We start from the raw sequence: 27,301 nt of genomic DNA, 5'->3' as shown, positions 1-27,301 counted from the left end.
CATCATCAGATGCATAGGCTCATACAGAGACAAATAGCGGAATTAAAAATGGAAGAAATATTTTTTAATGAGAAAACAACCATTTACAGACATCTGAATGTAGTGGGCCGTATAACCTCACTTAAAATTATCTTACAGAATAGCGGACGAAGTTCTATTGTAATATTGTTTATTTTATTCATAGCCTATATTAACTACAAAGAGAAATGCTACGAGTCAACATGAATGGATATTAATCTTACTCGACTTACCATTACCAAAGAAGAGAAGAGAAAACAAGCACCAAATATGGCATGCCATTTGAGATCAGAGGGATAGCATCCAATTCAATAATCCTGGTAACAAGATAACATTCATTATCAAAATGTAAGACAGTTACAGTAGGTGAGACAAATTTCGTTTCTAGAAGACATCCACGATGTGTCCCGAACACTGTGAAGCAATAGTGATGACAATGAAATTTGTTCGATTACTTTCAATCATCCATGCCGTTAAAGCACATTACGAAAAAACGACATGATGTCTTAAGTTGTCAACGGTTGAAAATGAAAGTACGATGTTATGTATATTAGATATATTAAGTGTATGGCGGCATTTCAATGATCTGGCGAGAGAGTGTGCTCTTTCTCTTATCCGATTTGAGGTTGAAGTTTGCATAACCTACTTACATCAAACAATGGAGTGGGATGGCGTCCAGAGAACCGTAACGACACATGTGCCCAAACGAACACAATCAGAGGTAACTCAGTGAAAGTGTTCCTGAACACATTTATTGTGTGTAAAGTTCACCCTATTGATCCTAATCGACACCGCTAACTCTTAGCATGCCACTGCCGTTAATCGGCACTCAAATAATACACAACAAATTATCAATTTACAACCTAGCCACTCCATGCCATAACTTTTTTTCAACATGTTTTTATTAGGATTTCATTTAAATGAATTACATAAACTGCAGATAACCCCCCTACACATACACACAACTTTGAAATTACTTATTACATCACATGTCATTAACTTAATAAAGACCTTATTTACTGGCGTCATCGCAGCTCCATCTAGAGGCTGATACCAATTTAATGCATGCGTTGGTAATCTGCAGCTTTCACTTCTCTGACATCCACGTTTACGTGTATTGCACCTGTCAATGTATAGTCATGATTTCTCGTTATTTCATTTAAGTTACTCTTTTGATTACATTTGGTCCTAAGAAAACATCGGGTATACCCCAATCAACCAAAATTGCGTGTGTCTATATGCACCGCCAATCTATTCTTCACTAACCTTTAGTTAAATGTAGCAAAATCATCGTTGAGGTTGTTAACAAGAGTGTTCACTTTTTTCTATGTGTATTTTGAAATGGTACTTGGCGGGGTTTTTTATTACCATGAACACGTTCCCACGCAATCTATTCATAGCAGGAATTACTTGAATCATTCTTGTCAACCCTGCCCATCCACAACATCAGACAGAACAAAACTATGAAACAGGTTTTATCCCTTTTGTTTATATTTTTGCTAAATCAATCCAACAACATGAGAAAAAATACATGTATATACATCATATGCCATATGCATAGACCACTGTTGAAATAAAGATGCAACAACTGTATTGTCACCATTGATATACTGGTCATTAAATGTTAGACATGGATTAATAAATATCTAGTTAAATCGTCTGCCTAGTGCATAGAGGATCAATTATTTACGGAAGTGTTAATCCTCATCACAATTTTTAACTGGAGTACTTGGGGGTACTCAGTTAACAATATGAAGTCACGTGTATGGTTGGAACAATATTCAAGATTATAACAGCATCATCACTTTCTGTGCGAACATAAAATAATTACTTTGAGAAACATTCCTAAGAAATTTCATGCGTTTTGACCCCCCCCCCCCCCGGGAAAAAAATATGGGTACGGCCATGATAAACCTTGCTTTAATTATCGAAATGGAGCATTGTCGAGTGGAACTGCGGAAATTCATTTGAATTCCGTTGTCAATATTTATGTATATTTTTCTTCATTGTTCATTTTTTTATAACTGAATAATCTGGTGATTTTCGGTTTTCATTACAGTCATCGTCCTGATCTAAGGTTGAAATTATATTTGCAAAACCTTTGTGTTATTCACGGAACACAAAGTGGATGAAGTAGGTTGAGTTGCCTGACAGAGAAGACGTTTGCCGTGGTCAAACCTATTTGTAATGATGGTCAGAGTGCTTTCAGCATCATATCGATCAGCACTATTAATGGATGTCTTCACAGATGAATTGCCTGTGACGTTCCTTGACCCGATATACCAGTGGATGTGAGGAGCGGGGTATCCATTAAGAGCTGTACATGTTATGTTGGTCTCAGAGCCTTCGAGCATATCACCACGGACAATCATTACGACATTGTCTGGTAGACCTTCAGACAAACATAAAAAGCTATTGGTCATAGTCAAACTTCAGCTGTAGAATTAAGCTTCTTTTATATTATACATAGCCCGGACAGTATATTGGGAATCAAACGAAATAATTTTAAACCATCACTAACAGCAAAAATGATTTTATTTATTGAAAAAAAAAACACATGAGTAGGGAAGGCGGGTAAGTTGTGACAGTTTTTGCTCTTTGCATGTTAGAATTGATATGATTAATAATCTTGTCGAAATAAGTACCTTGCCTTGAAATCTAATTCTTCTGAAATATTTTCCACCTATATATAACTTTCTATCCCCACACTGAAAGTCATCGTGACCTTTGAAAAAAACGATGTCAAATGGCTCAACTTGCCCCATATATGGGGTAAGTTTGAGCCACCTTCTGGGGTAAGTTGAGCCACAAAAACTATGTACAAAATGTATGAGGGGAGAACCAGCATGTCAATTTTTTTAAAAGTCTTTTCACTTGCTAATTTTCTATAAATGCTAACATCCTTTAAAAGGAAAAGAGCAGTCATGTAAATTTGCTCCTTTTAGCCAGCATTTCAATCGATTTTTATGGTTTGTTTGTTTTTAAGATACATTACCATAGGAATTACCATGGCTCAACTTGCCCCATGCTGTTTGGCTCAACTTACCCCAGTCCGAACTTAGTGCGATAATTTTGTATCCACACATTTATTATGCATCCATCATATAAAAGACTATGACAAGAATGAAGATCCATACCTGGACTTATAATGTTGTTATCATGTCTTTATTATATTTAAAGACATGTGTGTTTATAAAGCACTTATCTATTTCACACTCTTTTTTACTTTTTTGGCTGAAATTCATATTTTTCCCTCTAAAAAACTACTTTTTATTTCAAAGTTGAAAACAATATGGTGGGGTTAGGGGTTATGCTATAGGTCATCAATACATGACACCACCACAATGTCTGACTCATTCATTTTTGGCCTGGGGCTGGTGGCTCAACTTGCCCCTATGCTCAACTTACCCCGCCTTCCCCTAGCTATCTTTTAGTTCTTTTCAGGTTTGGTTAGGCTATTCGAGATGAATTTTCATTGATGATCTTTTATCAGTTAACAATATTGACTCTAGGTTTTAAAGATATTGAAGGAAACAACTCACCGTAAACAAATAGTCTAACTGTCAGTACTTTAACAAAGAAAACATCGTCCATATTCGAGAAACATACAATGTGCATTCCATTGTTCGTGGCATCTGGTCTAATGGTAATGGTACTTTCAGTGTCAAACAAAGTGTCGTCTAAAACGCTCCTATTACTTGACACATTTGCGTGGATCGGAGTCCTGCCAAAGTCACCAACTAACCATAATGATAGTTCAGTTGCTGGGAATGACCCAATACTTTTACAAGTGATTGAAGTCGGTGAATCTTCTTGAACGTGTAGGACTGTTGAGAGTGACTGGTTACCTCCAGTTAGAAAGAGCAGCACACTGGAAGGAAGAACTGTATGCATGGCAAACAAGAGAAGAATCGTAAGAGAAAGTACTAGAAAGAAGAATGAAGCATTGTATGATATGCAGACAGGCCCTTTGTGGAAAGCGGTTTTGTAACTTAATGATACTGCGTGTAAATAAATAAGAGATGATCTCAATATAAAAAAATAGATAAAGAAAAATCGTGTGGACTGCGGAATGATGCTTGGAAACAGCTCGTTCGTCCTTTTGTAGATATGCATGTAAATAGATTGAAATGGAGCTTAAATCGACGTAAAGTGTTAGCATATTTTGTCCAATGCTTAAGCTATGGTGAATGAATTGAGTGTTTTGCAAGAACTGAAAATCTAGGATTCCCTGAATGACACATACCATGAACATTCAGAAGAAATGAGGATCTAAGACTCCTTTGTATTTCCGGTGTGATGCGATGCAGCTGAGAATCTTTCCGTGGTCATCTCTCGTGGGTGTGATCGTCAAGGCTTTCCGGGAGATGTAAGATCCGTAATGAATGACATCAGATTGATCCTGATGAACAACGGTCACGTCCTCTGGTACTAGCCATTGCAGTACTGCAGGAGGCCTTGCCCTATTTGCTCCACAGGTGATTCTAAACGACTCTCCAGCAGTTATACTTATATTGTCGTTGTTCAAGTATTGCCGGACCGAGTGGGCGTCAGACATAAAAACCCGTGAGGGTGGAACTGGAGAAAAACACTGTACATTACAAATAAACACCCTCATCCCAAATAGTTCCTTACCATTTCATTTGTTTAAATAATTAATCCCTGAATTATTTTCTTTTTGGCGAGTATGAACTCATGCAAATTTTTCAAAAGGCTAAATAAACAAATAAATAATAAAAAGTAATAAAACAGTCATAATATTATTTATATTATGTATGACCTTGCCACATACATGTATGCCCCGTCAATGTATTCATATTGATTAACTTCTTACAAATAACACGTCGAAAAGAGCCCGTTATATGAAACGATACAGAAAGGAGGAGGTGACGGGGGTTATGTACAACTAAAAATATCTACAATCAAATAACGTTTCACATGTTTGGTGAAAAAAAGCATCGTCGATAGAATCTTTGCAGTTTGATCATGGGCCTTTTCACACGTTAATCTTGAATTCGTCTTTAGAATCATCGGAACTTTCACACGAAAGACTCGCACCGCAATTTGGGTGAAATTCTACTGGTATTTCCCTCCGGAGTAGAATTTGACTTCGTGATTGTGATTAACGTTCGTGATTCTAGTTTGGCTTCACACGTTCTAAAAAAAATCGTCATTACCCTTATTTTTCACTGGAATCCTTCTTCAAATTATATTTTTTTTAAACTGCGAATAGTCACGAGCTCTAGGTAAAATGGGTTTGCGCTATCATAACGATGTATTTTCAGTGGGTAAGAGTGATGGCACAATACTGGATGAGTAGGCATACGCAATAGTATATATTTAATTTGATATCATCATGCTCATTGTGGTTAATGGAACTACTTCGTAGGGATGGGTTTGTCATCTTTCTGTAAGAACATGGTCATGATTTAGAAATGCTAAGATTAAAATGATATTGTGCGTCGCAAAATAGCGTGACTGCTTTAAAAAAGAGCTTAGCTAGGTGGAATGAAATGTTACCCATCCTGTCAAACCTCCCTTTTGTTCTTACCTCGATTTAGTACTTCCAGTATTTCAGTTGCTGAACGTTCTCCATGTAGGTAAAATACATTACATGTGTATCTCCCATTGTCACCAGTGGTCAAATTGATCATTGTAAGGGATGTGCTGCGGTCATCTCCCAATAACTTGTACTTTGTAGGATTAGAAATATTAGGTGTACATTCACTCGCAGTTGTGCACGATTCAGACGCAATTCGCGTTTCTTCGTGTTTCCACTTGACAGTGCGAGGATACGAAGGAGGCCAATAGATGCACTCCATTGTAAAATCTTCTCCTTTGACGGGTAGGGTCTGCCTTGGTTGAAAATAAATCATGGCTGTAGACATGGTAGAGCGGGAGCCTGTAAATGGATTGGTAAGGATTATTGTCAGTGATTGGTAATGATAGACGTATTGCTAATCCATAGTACTTTACAAGACCATCATCTATTTTAGACTAGTATCAAGAGCTGCAAATTGCACCCTTCGAGATTCGCGTTCATATTTGACTCAAACGTGATAAAAGGGTTCAAACGTGCACTTGTTCGAGTTTTGCTACAGGTTGCACCATTTTGCGAAGGATAACACCCTTCGTGCACCTTAAATGCGTAACACAGTCCATGGTCTTTGGATTGATACGTGCCCAGGAAGCGCATTTCGAGACACTGAAAATAATAATACAGCCAATATGTATAGATTCAATTTTATTTAAATTTAATCAAATTCGACATACCTTTGCCAAAAACAAGAAGAGCAAATAGGCACAAAATACGGTACGCCATTTGATATATGAGTGATAGTATCCAATCCAATAATCCTGGCAACAAAGAAGCATTCAATATCAAAATTGAAGATAGTTGCAGTAGGTGAGACAAATTTTTTTTAAAGACATTTCCGATGTGTCTCAAATACATTGATGTAATAATGATGACGGTGAGATTTTTTCATTCACTTTCGCTAGCTTATGCCGTTATGCACATTTTAAAAGTACATGTACGACTTAATGTCTTAGGTTGTCAGCGGTCGAAAATGAAAGTACTATATTTTATTTATCAAATATATAGCTGCATTTGTTCGGACGACAGAGTGTGCTCTTTCTCACAGCCGGTTTGATCTCGAGGTTGCTTAACCGAGAATACAATGGATTGGGAAGGCGTCCAGAGAACTGTCACTACACATACTCTTCGGGATGACCTTAGGCAATGATATCATCGCACCGCCATCTTAGTGGGCTTTGCATTACATGCCTTGTTTATCTTCAACTGACGCAAACCATAAAACCTACCATTGTTTAAATCTTTGACACATGCATTCTTATGAGATTGATCTGATAGACTTTAAGAAGGATTTCATTCATTTTAATTCGGGTTTTTCCGATTTTTTTTATATTTTGATTCCTTTCTTGCATTTTGTGAACCCCTTAAAATTGGACCAGGGGAGATCACATCTATCTGTATATTAGATAAGCACAACTGCATACCAGTCAGTCTGTCTAATCTAAAACAAAATATTTTTTGTTTCATTCCTACCGAATTTAACAACCGAAGTTTATACAACTTCCTGATTGTAATGGCTTCCAGTACCAGCAGAGAAAAGAGAAAAGAACTCGGGAACATCAAGTTGAGATTTGGATATGCGATATAGATTATAAACCAATCAGAAGTTACTGCAGACAACAAGAAATTATTTTGTTCAGTCTATGCGCTACAGGAAATCACAAGAAAACATGTAGGGTAAAGAATATCCAGGATGCAACCTCCGACTGCAGGAACAATTTGGGTGAGAAGCAGCACAAGAGAGCAGAAGCAGAAGCGCAGTCTTAAAAAACGTTGAATCTACGATCGCGTCAGCCGAGGCCTCGATAAGTAAGCATCTACTGGCAGTCAACGATAACTTTTAGGTTGATTCCGAAGAAAAGTTAAAGAGAGCACGGAACAAAGAAAGCAGGATGATCAAATTAATCATCTATGAAGAGGAGCCGGTAATCTCTACTACAAGAGGAAATAGGAAAGAACGTGTCGACGTATGGAAGGTTTTAAACAGCAAAGCGAGAGAGAATCATCGAAAACCGAGAAGAAATTCACCTTTTCAGATGTGATGACAATTAGCGAAATCATTTCTAAAAGGATCAAGGAGATTACTAACCGAATTATGCATGAAATTTATACATTGAAGAATATTCAATATACTGTCATACAAATTACCAAACGGGATAAAAGATTGGTGAATATAATAAATTGAATCAAACTCCCTAGGTACTAACATTTTCTGATGAAACATTTTGAATGTGTATCAAGACGCTGGCAGCATCCTTAACAGCATATATCGTGAAATTAAGAGAGTGAAGATTGCAGAGGAAGAACTTGTAGAATACTATGGTAGAATTGATGGGTACATCGGCAAATGGGAACTTGTCAAGTCAAGCCATATTCCGTCGGTCGTCGAGAAACCGGGAATTCGTGGATTTATCAGTGATGATGAGGTGTTCGTGTGGGAGGAGGACAGTAACGCCATGTATGCTACAAATATCATCACAGGAATCACTAATCAATCATCGATGAAGATCGGAGCATGTATACCACATCGCTGACGTGGTAGTCTATGAATAGTGGAAACCGGGTGGCCGCCTGGATGAAGCATTGTCGAATGGAATTGTTAAAATTGTTAAAATTCATTTGAAATTCGTTGTCAATAGCAATTTTTTTTTTTAATTAACCAGTTTTTTAATGCATCAGTCTCTACGACAGAAAGGCCAAATGTGATTAAATACGTCAGTGTATGTCTACCTGTCCAAAGGATGACAGCTTTGCTGGTAATAATTGGCAGAACGTTGATGTTGTCAGAAATGGGATGATCCTCGTCAATCATTCCAAGCAGTGCAATATCAATGTCATCAGCCTAACCGATTCGACAAGAACAAGTACCATCGCAATACAGAGTAACAAAGTATTTTGTGAAATAGACGTCTTGTCAACAAGTGATATCGTTTTAAAGTCGGATTTGGAGGAATTTTCTGTCGTGTCACAATCGGGGAAAGAGACATTTTTCTTGCACTGCGCTGACTGGTTGTATGCACGTAGTCACGTGCACGTGGAGAAACTCATATATATATATATATATATATATCATTCAGGAAAGGATCATTGTGAAGTATGAGGGATCGGAGCGTGATTATAACCTCAATCCGTGTCTTTGTATCTCTTCTGGTTAGCTTGTAAAGGCTGTGATGGCGACAAAAAATGTTCATCGTTTAGTTCATCATTGCCTCTGAGCGGAAAGCTTATTGACTGATCGCTGGCCTGATTTCTTTGAATGATTGCACTGTTCTTAGTGTATGGTGAAACGTTAAAAAATGATTCCCATGACTGATCGCCAGGTTTCAGGTTACACTGCTCCTGATGCTCAGTAAGGTTACTTTCATTTGTTATGAATATCATCATAATCAAATATACTATCTCGCCTATATGACTTATATGTTACTGGGGTAAAGTTTCTTTGATGATTTGTTTAGATCCCGCCATGTCTATACTATGTTTCCACTTGCCTTTTGATTCAATTTGCTTCAAAATAATGAATTTCACTCTTTAAAATGTAAAATGTATAGCCAGGTATAATATTTCATAAATACTTCCACATAGTTATGAACGAACGGTATATTGTAAATACAAATACCGTCAATATATCGTGGTGTGATCCGTTCTTTAATCCACTAGAAGTAGAGGGTATACAAGGTAAGATGGCTCCCATCATGTTTTTTTTTGGTGAATCTGATTCATGCTATTGCCTTCTTATCTTTGGCTCTCTCAAAACAATGTAGTCTGAATTATTGTATGTGTGTGTCTCCTTCATTGCTGATTTCATAATATTTTCACAAGCTCTGCTTTTTATGAAAGTTCATTTAAATTTCACTGCTCAGTTATTGTTATAAGCATATACAGTCATTCATTATTTTAACACACTGCCTTCTGTATCATAATCATTAAATGCAATGTTTTGTATTGTGTTTACATTCTGTTATTTATTTTGTGAAATATTACAATAAAATCTGATTCGACCTACTGACATTGTTTCTGCATGTCCAGTTCTGGTGCATCTAGCTTTCCAGGCAGAGAAGATAGACGTAGATGTCGTCTGGTGTTGATTGACGATGAACCAAGAAGGTGAATGGGGTCTAACTGCAGTTTGAAATTAAGTAATTTAAGAATAATCGATAGGTAGCAAAGTAGTTTATCCTAATAGGTCTATAGACACAACATGACAATTATATTTATTTCATTAATAAAAGTCAATTACGAATTAATCAAAAAGACGATATCTCAACTGGTCCAGAAACACAGAGACTTACACAAACGTTACAGACATATCATAACATTCTGCAAAACTCTATGTAGTTCCTTACTTCAAAAATATAATTGGAAAACATCGCAAATGACATTGATATGATATTGAACAACTAGGCACCTGGTAAGTTTAAAACCATGCTATCATTCAAAGACCAAGTTGCGGATAATGTAGGTAGAACTGCCAGGCACAGAAGATGTTTCCCATAGTCGAACCTCTTTGGTACGAATGTCAAAGTACTCTCAGTATCATATCGACCTGCCCCATTTTCACTGATATTCAGGGATGAATGACCTGTCATATTTGTTGATCCTATGTACCAGTAAATGTGAGGAGCTGGGTACCCATTAGCAGCCTTGCAGATCACGGTGATGTTTATCCCTTCTTTTAATTCAGAAGGGAAAGTCATAACGACCTCATCCGGTGGTGCTGTAGCATGTTAAGAGAAATGCAAAAAGTGACATGTTCTATTCAAGCATCAAAATCATTAGCGGACATGGGTGATCTGCTTGATGAAGCTTCATTTAGAAAAAAATAAACATGTCGGCCTAAATAATTACAATGTATTGCTTTCCAGAACGCCAATTCTACAAGATCATAATCATTGTAGAAGATCAACCACAACCAAAAGACATCCAATTGTTATATCGACGAATACCACACACATCTCCCTGGTTATACGGCTTAGCAACTTTTTAGTAACTGCCCCTGACACGTCTGTAAAATGCCAACAGAGACATACAGATATGCAAAAAGAAATATACACTTACCATATGTTGATATTGTAACAAGCTGTCGTTCGACAAAATCTTCACCCAGATATACAAAGCACCAGAGAATCAACCCTTGATACTTCTTATACAGATGCAACTTGTAAGTACTAAAGGTATCAAACAGACTGTCGTCTACAGCATTTTGAGTCTTCGACCGACTAATACTTCCAGGAGGAATATCAGGGTCGTCAATTCTCCATGTCAGTTCAACTGCCGGTCGTGATCCAATACTTTGACAGCTGATCGAAGCCGAAGAACCTTCTTGAACGTAAATAACTGATGGTGATGTCTGGTAGTCTTTTCCATTTCCAGATTGGAAGATTGTCGTGTTAGACGGAAGAACTTTATAGGAAAGGTGAAGAAAAGAAGGAAGAATTTTCGATATACTGTATGTCAATTCGAAAGAGTTTGGGCTTAAAACAAATACCATTTTATGTCTTGTGTAGTGACGGAGAAGTAATGTGGGTTAGATTTTATGGGAGAACATTTCGTGGTTTACAATAAATAAAGACTTATCTAAACATCATAATATAATTACGAATCTGAGGAAGATGTCAGGAAAATCACTTATTTTTTTCATTTTCATCAATTTTGTTAACATACCGTGAACATTTAGGTTAACAATACACTGACGATCAGTCTGGAGTATTTGATGTGACGCAAAGCAGCTGATATGCTTTCCTTGATCACTCGCAGAGGGCGTGATGGTAACAACCTTCCGAGACGTGTAGCTGTTGCCTTTAACGACATCAGTCTGATCTTGATGGTTGGAAGTAAGATGATCTGGTACAATCCAGTTAAGGACTGCAGGAGGCCTTGCTTCGGATGCTGTACATGTTAGCACATTTGGCTCCCCGGCCATTATCGTTCTAGTGGTGTTATCGGAGCAGAGACGGCTTGATCTATCGGTAACAATTATTATTAAAGGCGAAGCTGTGAAAGAAGATAGAAAATTCATGAGGGGTATATTATTACAGCTATACTCAATTATGCACAATTTAAAAAGGTTCAATGTTTGTGGGGTGTGTGTGTTTATTGATTTCTTAGAAAGATGAGCATCACAATCCGGATGCCCATGAACACACGTCTTTTCAACGACTGTTTCAGAAACAAGAACTTTGATTTTTTTGGGGGGGTCACATCATGGGCTACGATCTACGATTTTATTTCTGCGTCAAATTTATTATTCATTATCTATTCTTGGAGTATGTTACATTGAATAAAACACATTCCTATTATTGTAAATAAAAAGTATTTCTCTCCTAAACAAGTGTAATTGATTACCAGTAAACTAGTGAGATCGACGATGTATATACACAAAATAAATAGTGAACGAAATGTTTTTATTTTTTTCACGTTTTTTGTCATAATTGTTACGGTTATGTACTGATGAATTAGTTTAGCTTTGTTTATTAGTTTGTTTCTTGATCGCGTTTCACGTACTTCAATAATCTGCATGTTTTTTTTTTCTTAATATAGCCGTGATGAAATATTGTAATGTATTTTTAGTTTAAACTTTCATTGTTGAAATTGGGTTGAGTTATCTTTGATTATTATATCTTAAACAATTACTGCACCTGGTAGTAATGGTCTTACGAGCATGCTCCTTGATGCTGTATTGTGGGGAAAGGCAGTTTGGCGAACAGCACATCTGTAATGCCCGCCATCATCACCAATCAGTTGTTTTATCGTAAGATTAGCACTGGAGTCGTCTGCCACCAAGCTGAATTTCCACTGATCTAGAACAGTAAACCCACAGGACCGATCTTCCTTACAATCACATGTTGCCAGTGATTCACCATCCTTCTGCCACGTGATCTCCTTATTTCTGGCATGTAGTGTGTACGAGCAGACCAATGTAAAATCCTCGCCAATCACTGGAAGATACTTCCCTCTGTTGATCGACACACCAAACCCTTCTGTTTCTGCGAGATTGAAAGATAATATTTTGGAAATTAAGATATTTCATTTGGCGTCATTTCTCCTGAACTTATGCAATCAAAACATTTTGCTTTAAATGAGTTTAAGGGGCATCATTATGAATTATTCATTTGTTAATATCACTGATCATTCAATCGTTTCATCTTCTTTTATTTCTAATCCACTTATCGATTTATTTCACTATTTATTCATTTAATGACTGTAATGCATCATTAATTAATTGAGGCCACGAGTATCTATTCAGAAGGAGGGGTGTTGCAAATATCACCAGATTCTCACCATTTGATAATGGCTGGGAATATTTTTGTCCTTTGGTCATCCTCTAGAGGAATCTAAGGATATTGTTCTCCAAAAAATGTCAGTAAGCCGCTTTGCATATGGAATGTGAGCACATGAAGATGTGTTGTAATAGCCATGTAAAGGTACTTACAATGTACACATAGAGAACCTTTTATAAATTACGGTGCTCGTTTAATCGTTAACGGAAAATGGGTCAAATACAGATATACCAACGTAAACCTACCACAACTGAAGAGCGTTAGAACAAGAACCACAGTATGTTCAAAAGCGCTTGTCATATCGAATCTGACTGTACGAAGACTTGCTCTCAGAACGACATGAAATCCAAGAAAGGCAAATATACTCTTATAAAGTCAAACTTGATGATATTCCCAGATGCTATACACTTTTGTGGGGAAATCGCTGGTATTGTGTCAAACGAGTGCTACTGGTTTCCTTTTCAACTGATTCGGTTTCGTGATGTGCTGTTTAACATTTATGACTTGAGTGATATGGTCTAAGAGGTCGCCATTTCCCTTCGCAGCACGATCGTATAGATTACTGCTATTTCAAAATGTTCGAGTTATACGTTGACAGCTGGTGCTGGTGATAAACTATTTTTTTTTCAAAATTACAATCTGAAATAAAGCACACACACTAGAAATAACATCAGCATCAGCGGCCGCGGAAACGGGGGACGGGCTGATGGGAATTCAGCCCCGCGCTTTTTCCCAAACCGTGAACAAAAACGTAAAAATTACCATATAATTATGATTCTTTGTATGGATGCAGAGTCCCCCCCCCTTCAAAACCGTTCCGCGGCCACCGATCATGCTGATCATGATCATTAGCAGTTTAAACTTCAATGGATCAGATAGGTGTCCATGTTTGGATTTCAATATTGGATAATATATGGTTAGAATTTTAATGATCAATGTCAATCATGTTTTTAGACATAGTTTACAGAAATCACCCGTTAGATTTCTTTAATATTTGTAATAATCGTATTGTCAATGAATATTACAGAGCAGTTCACATTTGGAGTGTATACAGCCACATGCATGCGACCACACGCGTGTGGTTATATCCAATACTAGGCACCGCTGAGGATACCGCTACACGCGTCACTTGCACCTATACTCTGCAGCGGCAGTATCGCAAGCGCGTGAAATGACCAATGTGTATTTTGGTATTTCTTGCGACGGTACATGTTGCAAAACTTCATCACAAAGGTTTTGTCTCTCGATTTCTTGGACATACAAACAATTCTCACTAATAAGTTCCCTGTCACCTGCTTGCCGATCAGGTGAGAATGAAATGAGAATATTATATGTTGGCCTAGAATCTATGTCAACATCAGTGAAATCGGGAGATAAAACCTTCATGATGAATCTTTGAGAAAGATATATTTCTTGATAAATAGGTCAATCCAATGACCTAGCAACCTGCCCAGTTTCACTAACACATCGTTTAAATTTAATCCTATATTGTAACAGATTCCGTTACCTGAAGCACACGGCCAAGTTGTGTCATTGCTCTCTTGCACACAGTTCGGTGGTTAGAAATTTTGACGTAAAACGTAACATTTATTTTGAATGGTTGATGTCGCAGTAAGGGATTAAATCCTAATTCCAACCTGATGAAGTTGTTTGGTTGAGTCAGACAATAAACTCAGTTCTAAGATCCAAAACTCCAAAATTATTATTATTTGTTAATTGCTATTAACCCTTTTATTGAAGGGCAAATTTGATCAGATATTCTCAGTTCTGCACATTTGTAACACTGGTATTTTCTTTCCTTGCTACACACATTAAACAAAATTTAAATGTCTCTTAAATTCATTTACAAATAAATTAACTATATTTAGTATTATGTTCGCCAATTCAAATGTTAAACTTTATTCATTTCTGGGTGATTAACAAAACACAAATGTAGTATGACTGCTTGCTGAATGCATCGTGTTCTAATATATTTTTCAATTTTATAAAAAATAGATGGATCTGTGTCATGATTATTAAATTTCTTTCTCCAGTTCAAACCTAGATGCTAAACTTGATTAAACCTTATATCTATATTAATTGAAAGAGAAATATTCTATGAATCAGTTACTTAAATATATTTCCTCAAAAAACTGTTTGGCTTTCAGTGTAAATAGGCAGTCTAGTGTACATACATGTCTCTGCCCCCCCCCCCCACACACACACCTTGATAAAGAAGAATGACTCCTACCCCCTGTGCTGCCACGGGTAATTGCTCCTAGTAAACTATGAAAATACTTACCATGATTTTCTTATTTACGAGATAACTGGATATACCCATTTGATTTGCTAGTTCATTACAATGAACCTGCGTGCCGAATATAGAGTACACAACTTTTCCTGCGCGCGCGCTGCATCTCCCTATCAACGCACTATCCCAAGATCATCGCGCAATTTGGCGTCCATTTCCTCTCATGAGCCTGCGGGCAAGACATGTTGTCACACAAGGCGAGGGGTAGGAGGGAGGGTTCAAATGGGTATATCCAGTTATCTCGTAAATAAGAAAATCATGGTAAGTATTTTCATAATTTACTATCAATAACTGGGATATACCCATTTGATTTGCTAGACCAACACGGATTCAACGTGAAGGGAGGCATGTCTAGACTAAGAAGTGCGTAAAAATAGGGAGATGAAGACACGAAGGCCGTTGCCTTAAGGACAGGGGAGGCAAATAAGGCCTCATGTGGAGAAGTCCTTAAGAACAAGGGGAGAAGGAAAGAGGAGCGTCAAGAGGCGGTCCTCAAGAAGTCGTGAACGACGATTCCAAGAAAGAGCCCAAGAAGAATGATACTAAGTATCATGGGCCCTCGGCCTAGTGTCAGGAGAACAACATCACCAGCTGACTAGATCGTAAGATTCGGAATTTGTTGAAAATTCCAACAAGAATCGTGATCGGAAAGCTGAAGCTTTTAAGGCTCAGTAGGTGATCAATCGATCAATCTGAGAAGGCGAGATATCTCAGAAGCCTTCGCGTGGGAGAAAGCGACCAGAATTTGATATCTGTCTCAAATGCGTGAGAGCAGAACATCTGCAGAATTCTGATAGAGAGCTGTGGCAGAACGTTTCTAGCGGTCCGAAAGGGACCAGGAACGACGGAGAGTAGGGTTTAAGAAAAAACCACTCGTAAGGCAGTCAAGAGTCGAGAAAGCGACTGAGTGCCATCCTGTGAAAAGAAATACCGCAGACCTGCTGTCTATGTAGAACAGAGCAGTCTGGTCAAAACAGCTCAACCGGGCGTGTCAGAGAAACAGCGCGGTACACATCACGACAAAACAAGTGTGATAGACCGAGTGATCGAGAGAGAACTCAGGATTCCCTTTCTCACGTACTGATTGAAGCACCCGCCTGAGGGTGCAGCGCCCGCGGTCTAAGAGGTGGCTTGGCTCAAGCCCAAGCCACCATCGCCAAGAGAGCCCGTAAGGCTAGGCTGCGATGGATGTCCGCTGGGCGGGGGAATCCCTAGCAGCAGCAAGCGTACGCCAGAGGGAGTTGGCGAAAAAAAATCTCTGTCATGATCTTACGTGTAAACGACAATCAAGAGATGCTCTAAACGAACAGACATCGCCAGATATGATACCTCAACAGTTACATTCCCAACGGAATCGAATGAGGTATCAACGGCCCTGTCCTATCAAGTTAGGGACGGAAACTGGCTAAGAGTGTCGAAGTTCTCGCTTGAAGAAACAAGCGAAGAAGTAAGGAGACTTGAGGAAGTAATCACAAAAATTTCCATCAGTCTGCGGTGAGAACCAGTTGTTTATGAAAACAGCCACAAGGCCTGGTTTCTCAGGTGATCGTAAGAGCAAGCACTGCCGGCGCCGGTTGCGGGAGCGTGGAACAGTCCGATATCGGTAAGATAAGGAGTTCCAAAAAGCTGCGGGGGGCGGCAAAAATGACGCCCTAAGCAGCGGGGGATGAGAATCTAAGTTTCTAAAAGAAGAACTCCAGTGAAGTAAATCACTTACATGGAGAGACTCATCCACAGTCAGCCCGAGTGAAGGCGGGTCGTAGTGATCGTGGTTAGGAAGGCATAAGCATACATCACCCACGGTTACATCATCCTCGGTCGCGCGGTGACCATGGCCACATGCATTGCATGGAAGGAGGATGAAAGCAGCATGCGAGGCGACTCGAGTGTGCCGAGTGAAAAAGTTTCTAAGTAAGAAGACGATTCGATAAACGGGCACGGTAAAGACATCCACCGTAGACCACTCCACACAAGGAGGGAACGGCGGAGACGCCCGCAAGTTTGACCCACATAGAGGGCAGTCTATAAGATAGACTGTTAGAGCTCGACCGATGGTCTGGCGGTGTACAGTTTGGTGTGAACTCGCCGACCCGGTACGGTGGGTGTGCCCAGAAAGTAGGCACAGAATGCCGACAGAGAATCCTGGGGCTTTAAACACGCTTGAACGCACGTACATAGCCAACAATCTCATGAGATGTACGGCGGTTACTTTCCTCCGAGATGATGTTTACCCAACCGGGAAAGACTCGGGGAACAGCTGTGAATGTCAACAGGAGGGATATCTAGCATATGAAAAGCTGATTCCCTCCAGGTATTCGGTGGGGGTGCTGCCGGCGGTGTCCGGGGGGACGACCGGTGATGGCAGCTCGGGCAGGGCTCGTACGAGCCGCCCGAATACGAGACAAATATGGTTAACATAACCATAATGCACCGGGTGGTGAAGGCATAGCGATTATTAAGCACAGGAGAACTTTTAATTGCCGTGACATTCAGATCCGATATACATACTCATAAGCTCGGAGAGCTATGAGATAGTGAGACATACCGCTGAGCGGTGATGGTGCACATATCGGAGTCGCCCTCTCTTCAGCGGCGATCGCTGGAGGACGGGTGTCTGTACTAGCCCTGACTCTGGCCTTGCAAGGGTAGGAGCTAAGTAAGACAGGGCACCCTTTCGAATAGAAAGGTTCAGGCCAGAAAACGACGGTCCCGTCGCCTGGGCGGACGGTCCGCGGACGTGATAGGTTGCCCTCTCAAAGCAGCCAAAAATTCTCACGAGAGAAGTGCGGCATGCGGTATGTAAGAGATTCTTACCTCCAATCTACGGGCCCGCTTAGGGGGTAGAATGGAGAGAGTTACCGCTCAAGGAGTCGTCGCCGTACGTGAGCTTGACGTAGAGGGCGAATTCGGGAGTACCTGCATAATAAGGGGGAATACCCATGCAGGTATAGTAACTCGCCGATGGTTCCCCGGAGTGCGGGTTGGCGAGAGAAGTCTCAATCCGCTCAATACCCGACACCGGCAATAAGACCGCGGCGGTCTTATAATGACGGAGAACACGAGGGTAAGAACCCGTAATGCTCGGGGACGCATAGATGCAGCCTGAACGGATGCAACGTCCAGCCGTCGGTCACCGAGAGCTTGCCGACATACTGATGCTTGAAAGCCGTATGTCGGAAGCACCTGCATAGAAACGGGGGTTACCGTGTAGGTGAACAGCGTTTCAATAAATGCCCGGTGTGAGAGGACAGGTGATTGCTTGAGCCGCACAGTGCTTAGCAAGGCGGCTGAAGCTGATATGAAGCGTGGGTGAATTACCCGCACTGCTCATGGGAGTATGTGCGACGCCTGACCCACAAATATCGGGAGTCTGGTGACATAATGGAGGACAACGCCCGTATGTCGATAACACCTGTATGTTAGCGGGGATTTCCCTTGCAGGTGCGTGAGCCGGCGAATCATGATATTGCCGGTGACTCTCCGAGGTGCAAGATGGCGAATGTCTGCTTAACCTGCCCGGTGCTCGACACGGCGGTTTTAGCTGACAGGGAGCATGAGGATAAAAATTCGTGATGCTCGAGGGCGTTCTGTTGTTACATATGAAGTTACGACGCCTGGCCATCGGCACAAGAATCAGAAAGAAAGGTCTGCCCGCAACCTAGAATTTCTTCTTCTTTCTCCTCTTCTGTGCGGCCCCGCCGGGGGGCAGAAGAGGGTACAATTATCGGGAGTCTGGTGACATAATGGCGGGCGACGCCCGTATGTCGATAACACCTGCGTATTAGCGGGGATTTCCCTTGCAGGTGCGTGAGCCGGCGAATCATGATATTGCCGGTGACTCTCCGAGGTGCGAGATGGCGACTGTCTGCTTGACCTGCCCGGTGCTCGACACGGCGGTTTTAGCTGACAGGGAGTATGAAGATAAAGATCCGTGATACTCGAGGGCGTTCTGTTGTAACATGAAGTTACGACGCCTGGCCATCGGCACAAGAATCAGAAAGATAGGTCTGTCCGCAAAGCGGGATTAGAGACCAAGAATTTCTTCTTCCTCTTCTGAGCGGCCCCCGCCGGGGGGCAGAAGAGGGCACAAGAGACAGGGAGGGGGACGTGATATCTCGCATGAGAAAGTCACCCAATCTGATCAAGCCGTTCAGGCACATGAACGCAATTTCATGGTTCCACCTTAAAGGGCACGTGGACGCAATTCCACGGTTCCACCCTGATCAGTTAATCGTGATATTGACGGGGTCAAGCTCACGTGTCTCTAGCGACTAGGGGCTGGTAGCCCTTTGCTAATGCTCCCTGACGGAGGCTGACAAAGCATCGAGCCTAGTCTGTGCCAGGAAAAGAGTCCCACGCTCTTAACCTGGACTTGTCGGACCCGATAGCCGGTGGGTCAAGCAGCCCTGGAGGAGTGAGGTTTTCTATACTAGTACAACACTCCCCAAGTAGGTTCAGGTCCCGTCGAGGGAGCCTTGGCTATCACCTTTCAGGCACGTGGCCGCTGCGCCACGGTTCCACACTGAAACGCTCGGGCACGTGGACGCAGTTCCACGGTTCCACCCTGTTGGGCACGTGGACGCAACTCCACGGTTCCACCCTTCCTTTTCCAGGGCACGTGGACGCAAACCACGGTTCCACCCTAAAGAGCCCCACGCAAAGGGTCTCGCTCTCTTGCCCTCATACTCACCGCCGCTGATCACAGGGACAATACCATGTCTGGTTCTCTCCCAGCGGCAGGTTGGAGTCATCAAAAGATGAGTCGAAGAGCTCATCTATCTGGTAAGTTCTTAGCTGAAAAGAACAAGTAGGGGCGAAAACAGAGAGGGGGGTGGAGGGGTGGGTGGACAAGAAAGGTGTCAAAAAAAATCCATACCAGAAATTATTAATCAAATTAATAAGTCAGGTAAAAAAAAAAACAGGATCACCTTCTTAAACTTAGTTAAGAGAACAAGTTAAGATTTTTTTTTTTTTTAATTAATAACACGAGCGGGCAGGGCTCGACATGACGTTAATTAATTAAAAACAGAAAATGTCTAAGTCCAAGACGAAGAGCAGGATCAGCTAAGAAAAAAAAACATAAGGATTTTTTTTTTTTTTGACAAGGGTCGAAAAGAAACAAGTAATAGGCGACACAAGGACGCCCTAAGCTGATCTGTTTTTTTTTATAAAATAATTATTAAAATTAATTAATAATTAAACAATTAACCAAAAGGTTAATCAACAATTGATCAATTAATCAATTAAGAATAAAAGATTGATTGGAACCTAAGAGAACAATCAACCAACTCAAAACAAGAACAACAACAAGTTGAAAACAAGTTTGAGAGAAAGAAGGGCGATTAATTAACAATTAATCGAAGGTTGAAAAACAATAGATCAATTAATCAATTGAGAATAAAAGATTGATTGAAACACAAGAGAACAATCAATCAACTCAAAACAAGAACAACAACAAGTTGAAGACAAGTTTGAGAACAAGGGCGATTAATTAACAATTAATCGAAGGTTGAATAACAATTGATCAATTAAGAATAAGATTGATTGAAACACAAGAGAACAATCAATCAACTCAAAACAAGAACAACAACAAGTTGAAGGCAAGTTTGAGAACAAGAAGGACGATTAATTAACAATTAATCGAAGGTTGAATAACAATAGATCAATTAATCAATTAAGAATAAAGGATTGATTGAAACACAAGAGAACAATCAATCAACTCAAAACAAGAACAACAAGAAGTTGAAGACAAGTTTGAGAAAAATAAAGGGCGACGCCCCTACCTGTCCAGCATAGCCTAAGCTGTGGAGAGGAAAATAAAATTAATTCAATTCAAGACGAGGCAAAGGAGCAAGTCAAGAATTAAAAGAATCACATAATTAATTAATAAACTAATTAATTCAATTAATAAACACAAGAACAAAGGATTGATTGAAACAAAAGAACAATCAACTAACTCGAAACAAGAAACAAAGAACCTGAAACGAGACTGAAATACGACGCTCCTGACGTCCTACAGAACCTATCTGTGGAGAAATAATTCAAATAAATTCACGACGAGAGTCGTATAAACGAAGAAGTCAGTGAATAAAAAGAATTAAAGGAATTAAAAAGGAGCGAAGTCAACGCCCGCGACACGCAGGAAGGCGCGGAGCTATGGGGCGGAGAAGTGAAGACAACCCGCCTGTTGAGAAACGTATCTTAAAAAACAAACTCACGAACAAAAAACGTGAAAATAAATATCACGGAAGCTCCGCGCGACGGGATAATCTTATAACAATCTTAAATTAAATAAATAAGATTGAAATAAGGGAAGAATGCACAATAAAGGTATCCAAAAAGCAAACAGAAATGCAATTTTTGGAGTGTACTTAGCTTTGCGACTGAACTCGACCGCAGGCGAAAGTAAAAGAGGAAATGGACGCCAAATTGCGCGATGATCTTGGGATAGTGCGTTGATAGGGAGATGCAGCGCGCGCGCAGGAAAAGTTGTGTACTCTATATTCGGCACGCAGGTTCATTGTAATGAACTAGCAAATCAAATGGGTATATCCCAGTTATTGATAGTAAATTAAATACGTCTTTAAAAGGCGTCTATGATTACTGCTTCCATATGTTAACATATCAATTAACAATGCGTTCAGCACGTGCCCAAAGGCGCCAAATTCAAGTTGCTTGCCTTCGAAACACAACTACGCCACGCACGACTGTATGCTTTCCTTTACGGAATGCATGCATATACACGTATGCGGCGTTTTCATTTGAACTACTTCACGCGGCCTACATAATTTTGACACGTTAATTTCATTACTTAAGAACCATATTTCAGCATGACACTCGGCTTATCTGATAACATAACTAATAGACTTCAAGATAAACAAATACTACTCACGTCATTGGGCTCGTATTACCAAATTGAAGAAATTAAGCAACAACTATGGGCAAGTGACACGCTTCCCATGATCAGTCATAATAAAATGCGCCCTCAATCGGTACGCGAAATCTAATAAAAATCGATTACAAGATAAAAGATAAACAGTATCACAACAAATTGAGAAACTACAACAACTTCCTCCGGTACGCGACATCCATCTTGTGACAAATATAAACTGAAATGAAACCAGAATAATATTTCACTTGCCCCTTTCACTTATTTTCATTTTTTACTGTTTTATTTTTCTTGGTCGTGATTTTTTTATTTATTTTTATTTTCATTTATTTATTTTTTTTGGGGGGAAGGGCGCATTGCTAATTTCATATCAACGTCAGTGGACAATTGACTAAACCAATCATGTACATAACATTTTCCCTTTGAACTGAAGGTAAAAGATAAAAAATGAAAATGTTTTTAGATATCTTGCGATTATGAAGCTTGTGCATTTTTTTTTTTGGGGGGGGGGGGGTCAGGTTCATTTATTACTCATCTCTGGCGATACTATAAATAAAATGCTTATACACCAGAAAAAGATAATGGCAAGCGCAAAGTATAGATAATCGTAAAACTGATTATAAGGTACAATGGTCACCACGGTATGGCGGATGTAAGGATAGTAAAGAAATTCCGAAGGCAAAACGAGAAAGGAACTTGCATAATAAAAATCAAGAACAAACACATAGCACATAAAAGGCAAATCAGACATATAAATGCCTAATAAGCATCGAGGGGGGGGGGGGTAAAGGGGGTGGACACATGAAGGGTTTATTTTCAGCGGAAGGAAACTCGCTTAACTTCGAGCCATTATTCAAAGCCGAAATTTTCAGTATGGCCTAAACAAGGATCTGTCTCTGCTGGACAAATACATTTTTTTAATAATTTCAAAAATTTCTCATAGGTTTATTGTTATTATTATTGCTCTACTCTCCTCCATACATATTAACAGTTGATTTCAATATAGAGTGATTTAGGAGGTGATTGTCACCTCCCTTAATCGTAATTTATTTTCTTGATATATAAGCCTTTATCCATTCTATTCTTGCAGTTTCATGATTGTGGTGGCGTCATAATATGTGATTGTGACAATGATGTCCTCACGCGATATTTTTTTCTTATTATTTTTCTTATTATTATGATAATTATGCTGTTTTGTGCGCGGTCCTATGACTACCACAATCATGAATGTTATTATTTCAGTTCTTGTCACTGCGAAATTTGTTGTATCCCTGAAGAAGACGTGTGTTTAACGTCGAAAATTTGGACTTCAAAATAAACTCAGTTAAACTAATAAACTAAGTGCAATGCATTACCACTTTGCCTCATTAATTTATATAAATATATATATATATAATCAAACTAAATAGAGAATTATTATTATTATTACTTATTATTTGTACTGCGCTTTTCCCATTAGGCCCAAAGCGCTTACAATGAATAAGATGTACTATTTTAAAACTACAAAGTGTTAAAGAGATGAGTTTTCAATGACTTTTTGAAGATTGCTAATGATGTAGACTGTCTAATTATTAGTGGCAGGTTGTTCCAAAGGATGCTCAAATATTGCAATATTTGAGCATTCCTTGACTATACTTCATTTAGTTTGATTATTATTTTCTTTCCGTGACGGGGGACATTCTTCGTTATTTCATCGTATATATATATATATATATATACATATATTTAAGAGGTCATTATGACTTATATAGATATATGAATATAATGAATGTACTGACACTTTCTACTTCCCCGCCAAAAGGTCTATCTTTTTATCGGGTGTCCAAAAGCATATTTCGTCCTGTCATATGCAAATTTTTCCTCGTCCCTTAAAGTCTGCTTCGGCATATAGCTAATTTTGAGACATTGGCTCCTCTTTAATTTTACTATTTTATTTTACTAAACCAAATATGATTATATATGTCCAAATTTTTCACCACACATCTAAATCGAATGAGTTGCCAAACCTGTTATGCACGTATGATTATTCACATTTATGTTTGATTTGATTTTTCTTCTACATAACAATATAATATAACATACATGTAACAAGCATATATAGACAATAAATCAGGTATAAATCATTTAGCATAAAATCAATAGTAATGATAAATTAAGAGCAAAATAAATTAATTCATGATTTTTTTTAATAAATCACGAATCGCCAATGAATATAAATTATCTCTTATTCCGTGACTTATTGACCATGTTGGATTTTGTTTTTTCAAGCCTCTGCAAAGATGGTAAATACGTAGTTTTCATAGCTTCTTAACAAATAAAAAAGATTGTTATTTGTTGTTCAGGGGTTTTCCGGCGTTGGCACACTATTTATGGTATTTGTAAGATTTAGAAAGTGTATGTTTTCTTTGAAATGATTAACATGACGTCATAGACGTTAATTGAGGTTTAGAATTATTGGTTGAATAAATAATCTGAAATTGAATGGGTTTGTCAGTCATTAGGTCAAAATGTAGAGACTACGAAATAAAAATAAACAAAAAGATGAAAATATGCATCTTGAATTTTTAGAAAAACTTTCACCCTTCATTATAAGAGTAAGGTAGCCTGTATAACAAAGGCGATTTTTGGGGGGTTGGGTTTCTTTTTTGGTGTTTTCAAGATTTTGCCATTTTCATATTTATTAAGTGCATAGCCGCACGTAGCGACCTCCCCCCCCCTCACGAAATTTTCGAAAGTGACACATTTTTACTGACTCCAATTTTCACAACATTTACGAAAAGTGTGCGCGAAATGCCAAAAAATGTCTCCATGACAAGCTTGGTCGCTTTGCTCCCTTACTCCCGACCTTCTTTGAACAAAATATGCGTGTGGACATGATAAAGCGTGTTTAAACATAGCGATGGGGCATTGTTGATTTGAACTGCTTTTATCCATCTACATTTCGTTGACGATTATAATTTCATTTACCCGTTTTCTTATTATTGCAATATCTGAATAATCCACCAAAAATTATTGTTTCATTAATGCCATCGCCCCTCTTGGTCAAACATCATCGGTATCAGAGTCAGAGTGCTTTCAGCATCATATCGATCAGCTGCATTCAATGAAGTCTCCAGCGATGAATTATCTGTCAGGTTTCTTGATCCGATGTACCAATGGATGAGAGGAGCAGGATATCCATTAAGAGCTCTACAGGTTATGTTGGTCTCTGCACCTTCAAACATGTCACCTGGGATAGATATTGTGACATCGACCGGTAGCCCTTCATAGAAACATAAAGCCATTGGTCATAGTTAAACTTCAGCTGAAGAAATAAGCATGGTCTTGAACATATCCGGACAGTTTATGGGGGAATAAAACAAAATAAACGTTAAATCGTCAATAACAGAAATAGAGAGTTCGTGTCATAAAGAACTACAGGGGAGAAACTACATTGCAATATACATCTCAGGTTTGCAAATTATACTACATGAATTTCTATCGAATGATCTTACTCTTTAACAATTCTACCGTAAAAATATTAATGTTAGAATAAAATCATTGAGGGATAACAGCTCACCGTAAACAACTAGTCTTGCTGTCAGTAATTTAACAAAGAAGGCGTCCTCCATATACGAGGAACATACAATGTGCATTCCATGTTTCGTGGCATCTGGTCTTATGGTAATGGTACTTTCAGTGTCAAACAAAGTGTCGTCTAAAATACTCCTATTACTCGAGACATTTGCAAGGATCGGAGTCCTCTCAAAGGCATCAACTATAAGCCAAAATGATAGTTCGGTTGCTGGGAATGACCCGATGCTTTTACAGGTGATTGAAGTCAGTGAATCTTCTTGAACGTATAGGACTGTTGAGAGTGACTGGTTACCTCCAGTCGGAAAGAGCAGCACACTGGCCGGCAAAACTGTAAATATGGCAAGATATAAAATAAGAGTAACATAAAGAGGGATATATAAAGAAGGAAGTATTGAATGCTAGACGAACATGCCCTTTTGTGAAAAGCGGTTTTGGAATTGAATGATGTTTAAATAAATGAGAAATAGATATTGTGTACAATATCATATCACCATGATTACTGCAAAATGATGTTTAGAAACAGACAGTTCGTATTATTACATTTAAATGGACTCGGGGACTAGAAAATGGATCTGAAATGCACGTGATATTGCAGCATTATTTGTTCAATTATTAGGTTATTTTCCATAAATGGAATATTAAGAAACTTAGCAAGGACTAAAAATCTAATATTTTTTTAGGCTCACTGTGACATCAATACATGTATATGATTTCATGAATGTTTCATACCATGAACATTCAGACTAACTGAGCGTCTAATATTTTTCTGTAGTTCTGGGTGTGATGTAATGCAGTTAAGAATTTGTCCGTGATCGTTCCTGGACGCTGTGATTATCAAAGTTCTCCAGGAGATGTAAGATCCATAATGGATGACATCCGACTGATCGTGATGAACAGCGGAGACACCCTTAGGTGTCACCCATTGCAGTACCACAGGAGGCCTTGCCCGAGATGCTTCACATGTGATACCAAACGGCTCTCCAGCAGTTACACTTATACTGGTGTTGTCTAAGTATTGCCAGCCCGATTGCGTATCAGTCATAACGGCCCTTGATGGTGACACTAAAGAAAAAAAAGGATATATCTAAAACTTGTGTCTAACAAGTTTCCTCACTTTGCTATTCATATGATTCGATGATTAATACAATTGACTTTTTTTTTCTTTATGACGTTCTTATACAGTATCGTACAAACAAAAATTGATAACTTAACACTTTGCTTTGAGATAAGGGAGATCAAACAGTTCAACGCATAGATCCTAATTGCTATCTCAAGTAGATTGTGAAGAACTATTAGATGTACTAGATTGCACTGGCGCTGTCCATGGCATGGACAGAGGTAAAGCCACTGGAATTTTCTCTTGACTGGACTTTATAAAAACTATGTACTTTTGAAGAATATCAATTGCATTTTTTATGTTTTATTTTTTATTTATACGAAACTTTGTTTTCCAGAGACAGTAATAATGTTATCATACAGAGTGAAGTTTATTTCTATTTCAGAATAGTAGTGTGTCTTGTTACGTAAGGTATGGCTAATCTGATTTGTTTCATTAACAAACATACCAATCAACAGGAATGAGTAACGACAAACATTAATTCGTATATAAATAAACGTCTTATAGCTAGCAAATAGGAGACAGGTCCATGTACATT

General features: G+C 39.0%; 1 protein-coding gene across 1 annotated transcript; it reads right to left on the bottom strand.

The window, feature by feature from the left end:
• Positions 1-457: 457 nt before the first annotated feature.
• On the bottom strand, positions 458-26,688 carry LOC121419586 (synaptogenesis protein syg-2-like). The gene is made up of 3 exons (XM_041614042.1): positions 26,376-26,688; positions 3,561-3,902; positions 458-2,410 (listed from the first exon to the last, which is right to left on the bottom strand). The coding sequence occupies exons 1-3, from the start codon at positions 26,686-26,688 to the stop codon at positions 2,103-2,105; spliced, it is 963 nt and encodes a 320-aa protein (XP_041469976.1). The 3' UTR covers positions 458-2,102.
• Positions 26,689-27,301: the final 613 nt, after the last annotated feature.

The sequence above is a fragment of the Lytechinus variegatus genome, chromosome 8 (assembly GCF_018143015.1).
Source record: "Lytechinus variegatus isolate NC3 chromosome 8, Lvar_3.0, whole genome shotgun sequence".
Lineage (NCBI taxonomy): Eukaryota > Metazoa > Echinodermata > Echinoidea > Temnopleuroida > Toxopneustidae > Lytechinus > Lytechinus variegatus.
This window is presented reverse-complemented; position numbering and strand designations above follow the sequence as displayed.

What these genes read in the sequence shown, in the direction of transcription:
- LOC121419586 (XM_041614042.1), bottom strand. Translation starts at nt 26,688, where the DNA reads ATGACTGATACGCAATCGGGCTGGCAATACTTAGACAACACCAGTATA. An exon ending in AGTTAGTCTGAATGTTCATG is followed by an intron (nt 3,903 to 26,375) that starts GTATGAAACATT and finishes CCATGCATACAG; the next exon opens with TTCTTCCTTCCAGTGTGCTG. An exon ending in AGTTAGACTATTTGTTTACG is followed by an intron (nt 2,411 to 3,560) that starts GTGAGTTGTTTC and finishes GTTTGTCTGAAG; the next exon opens with GTCTACCAGACAATGTCGTA.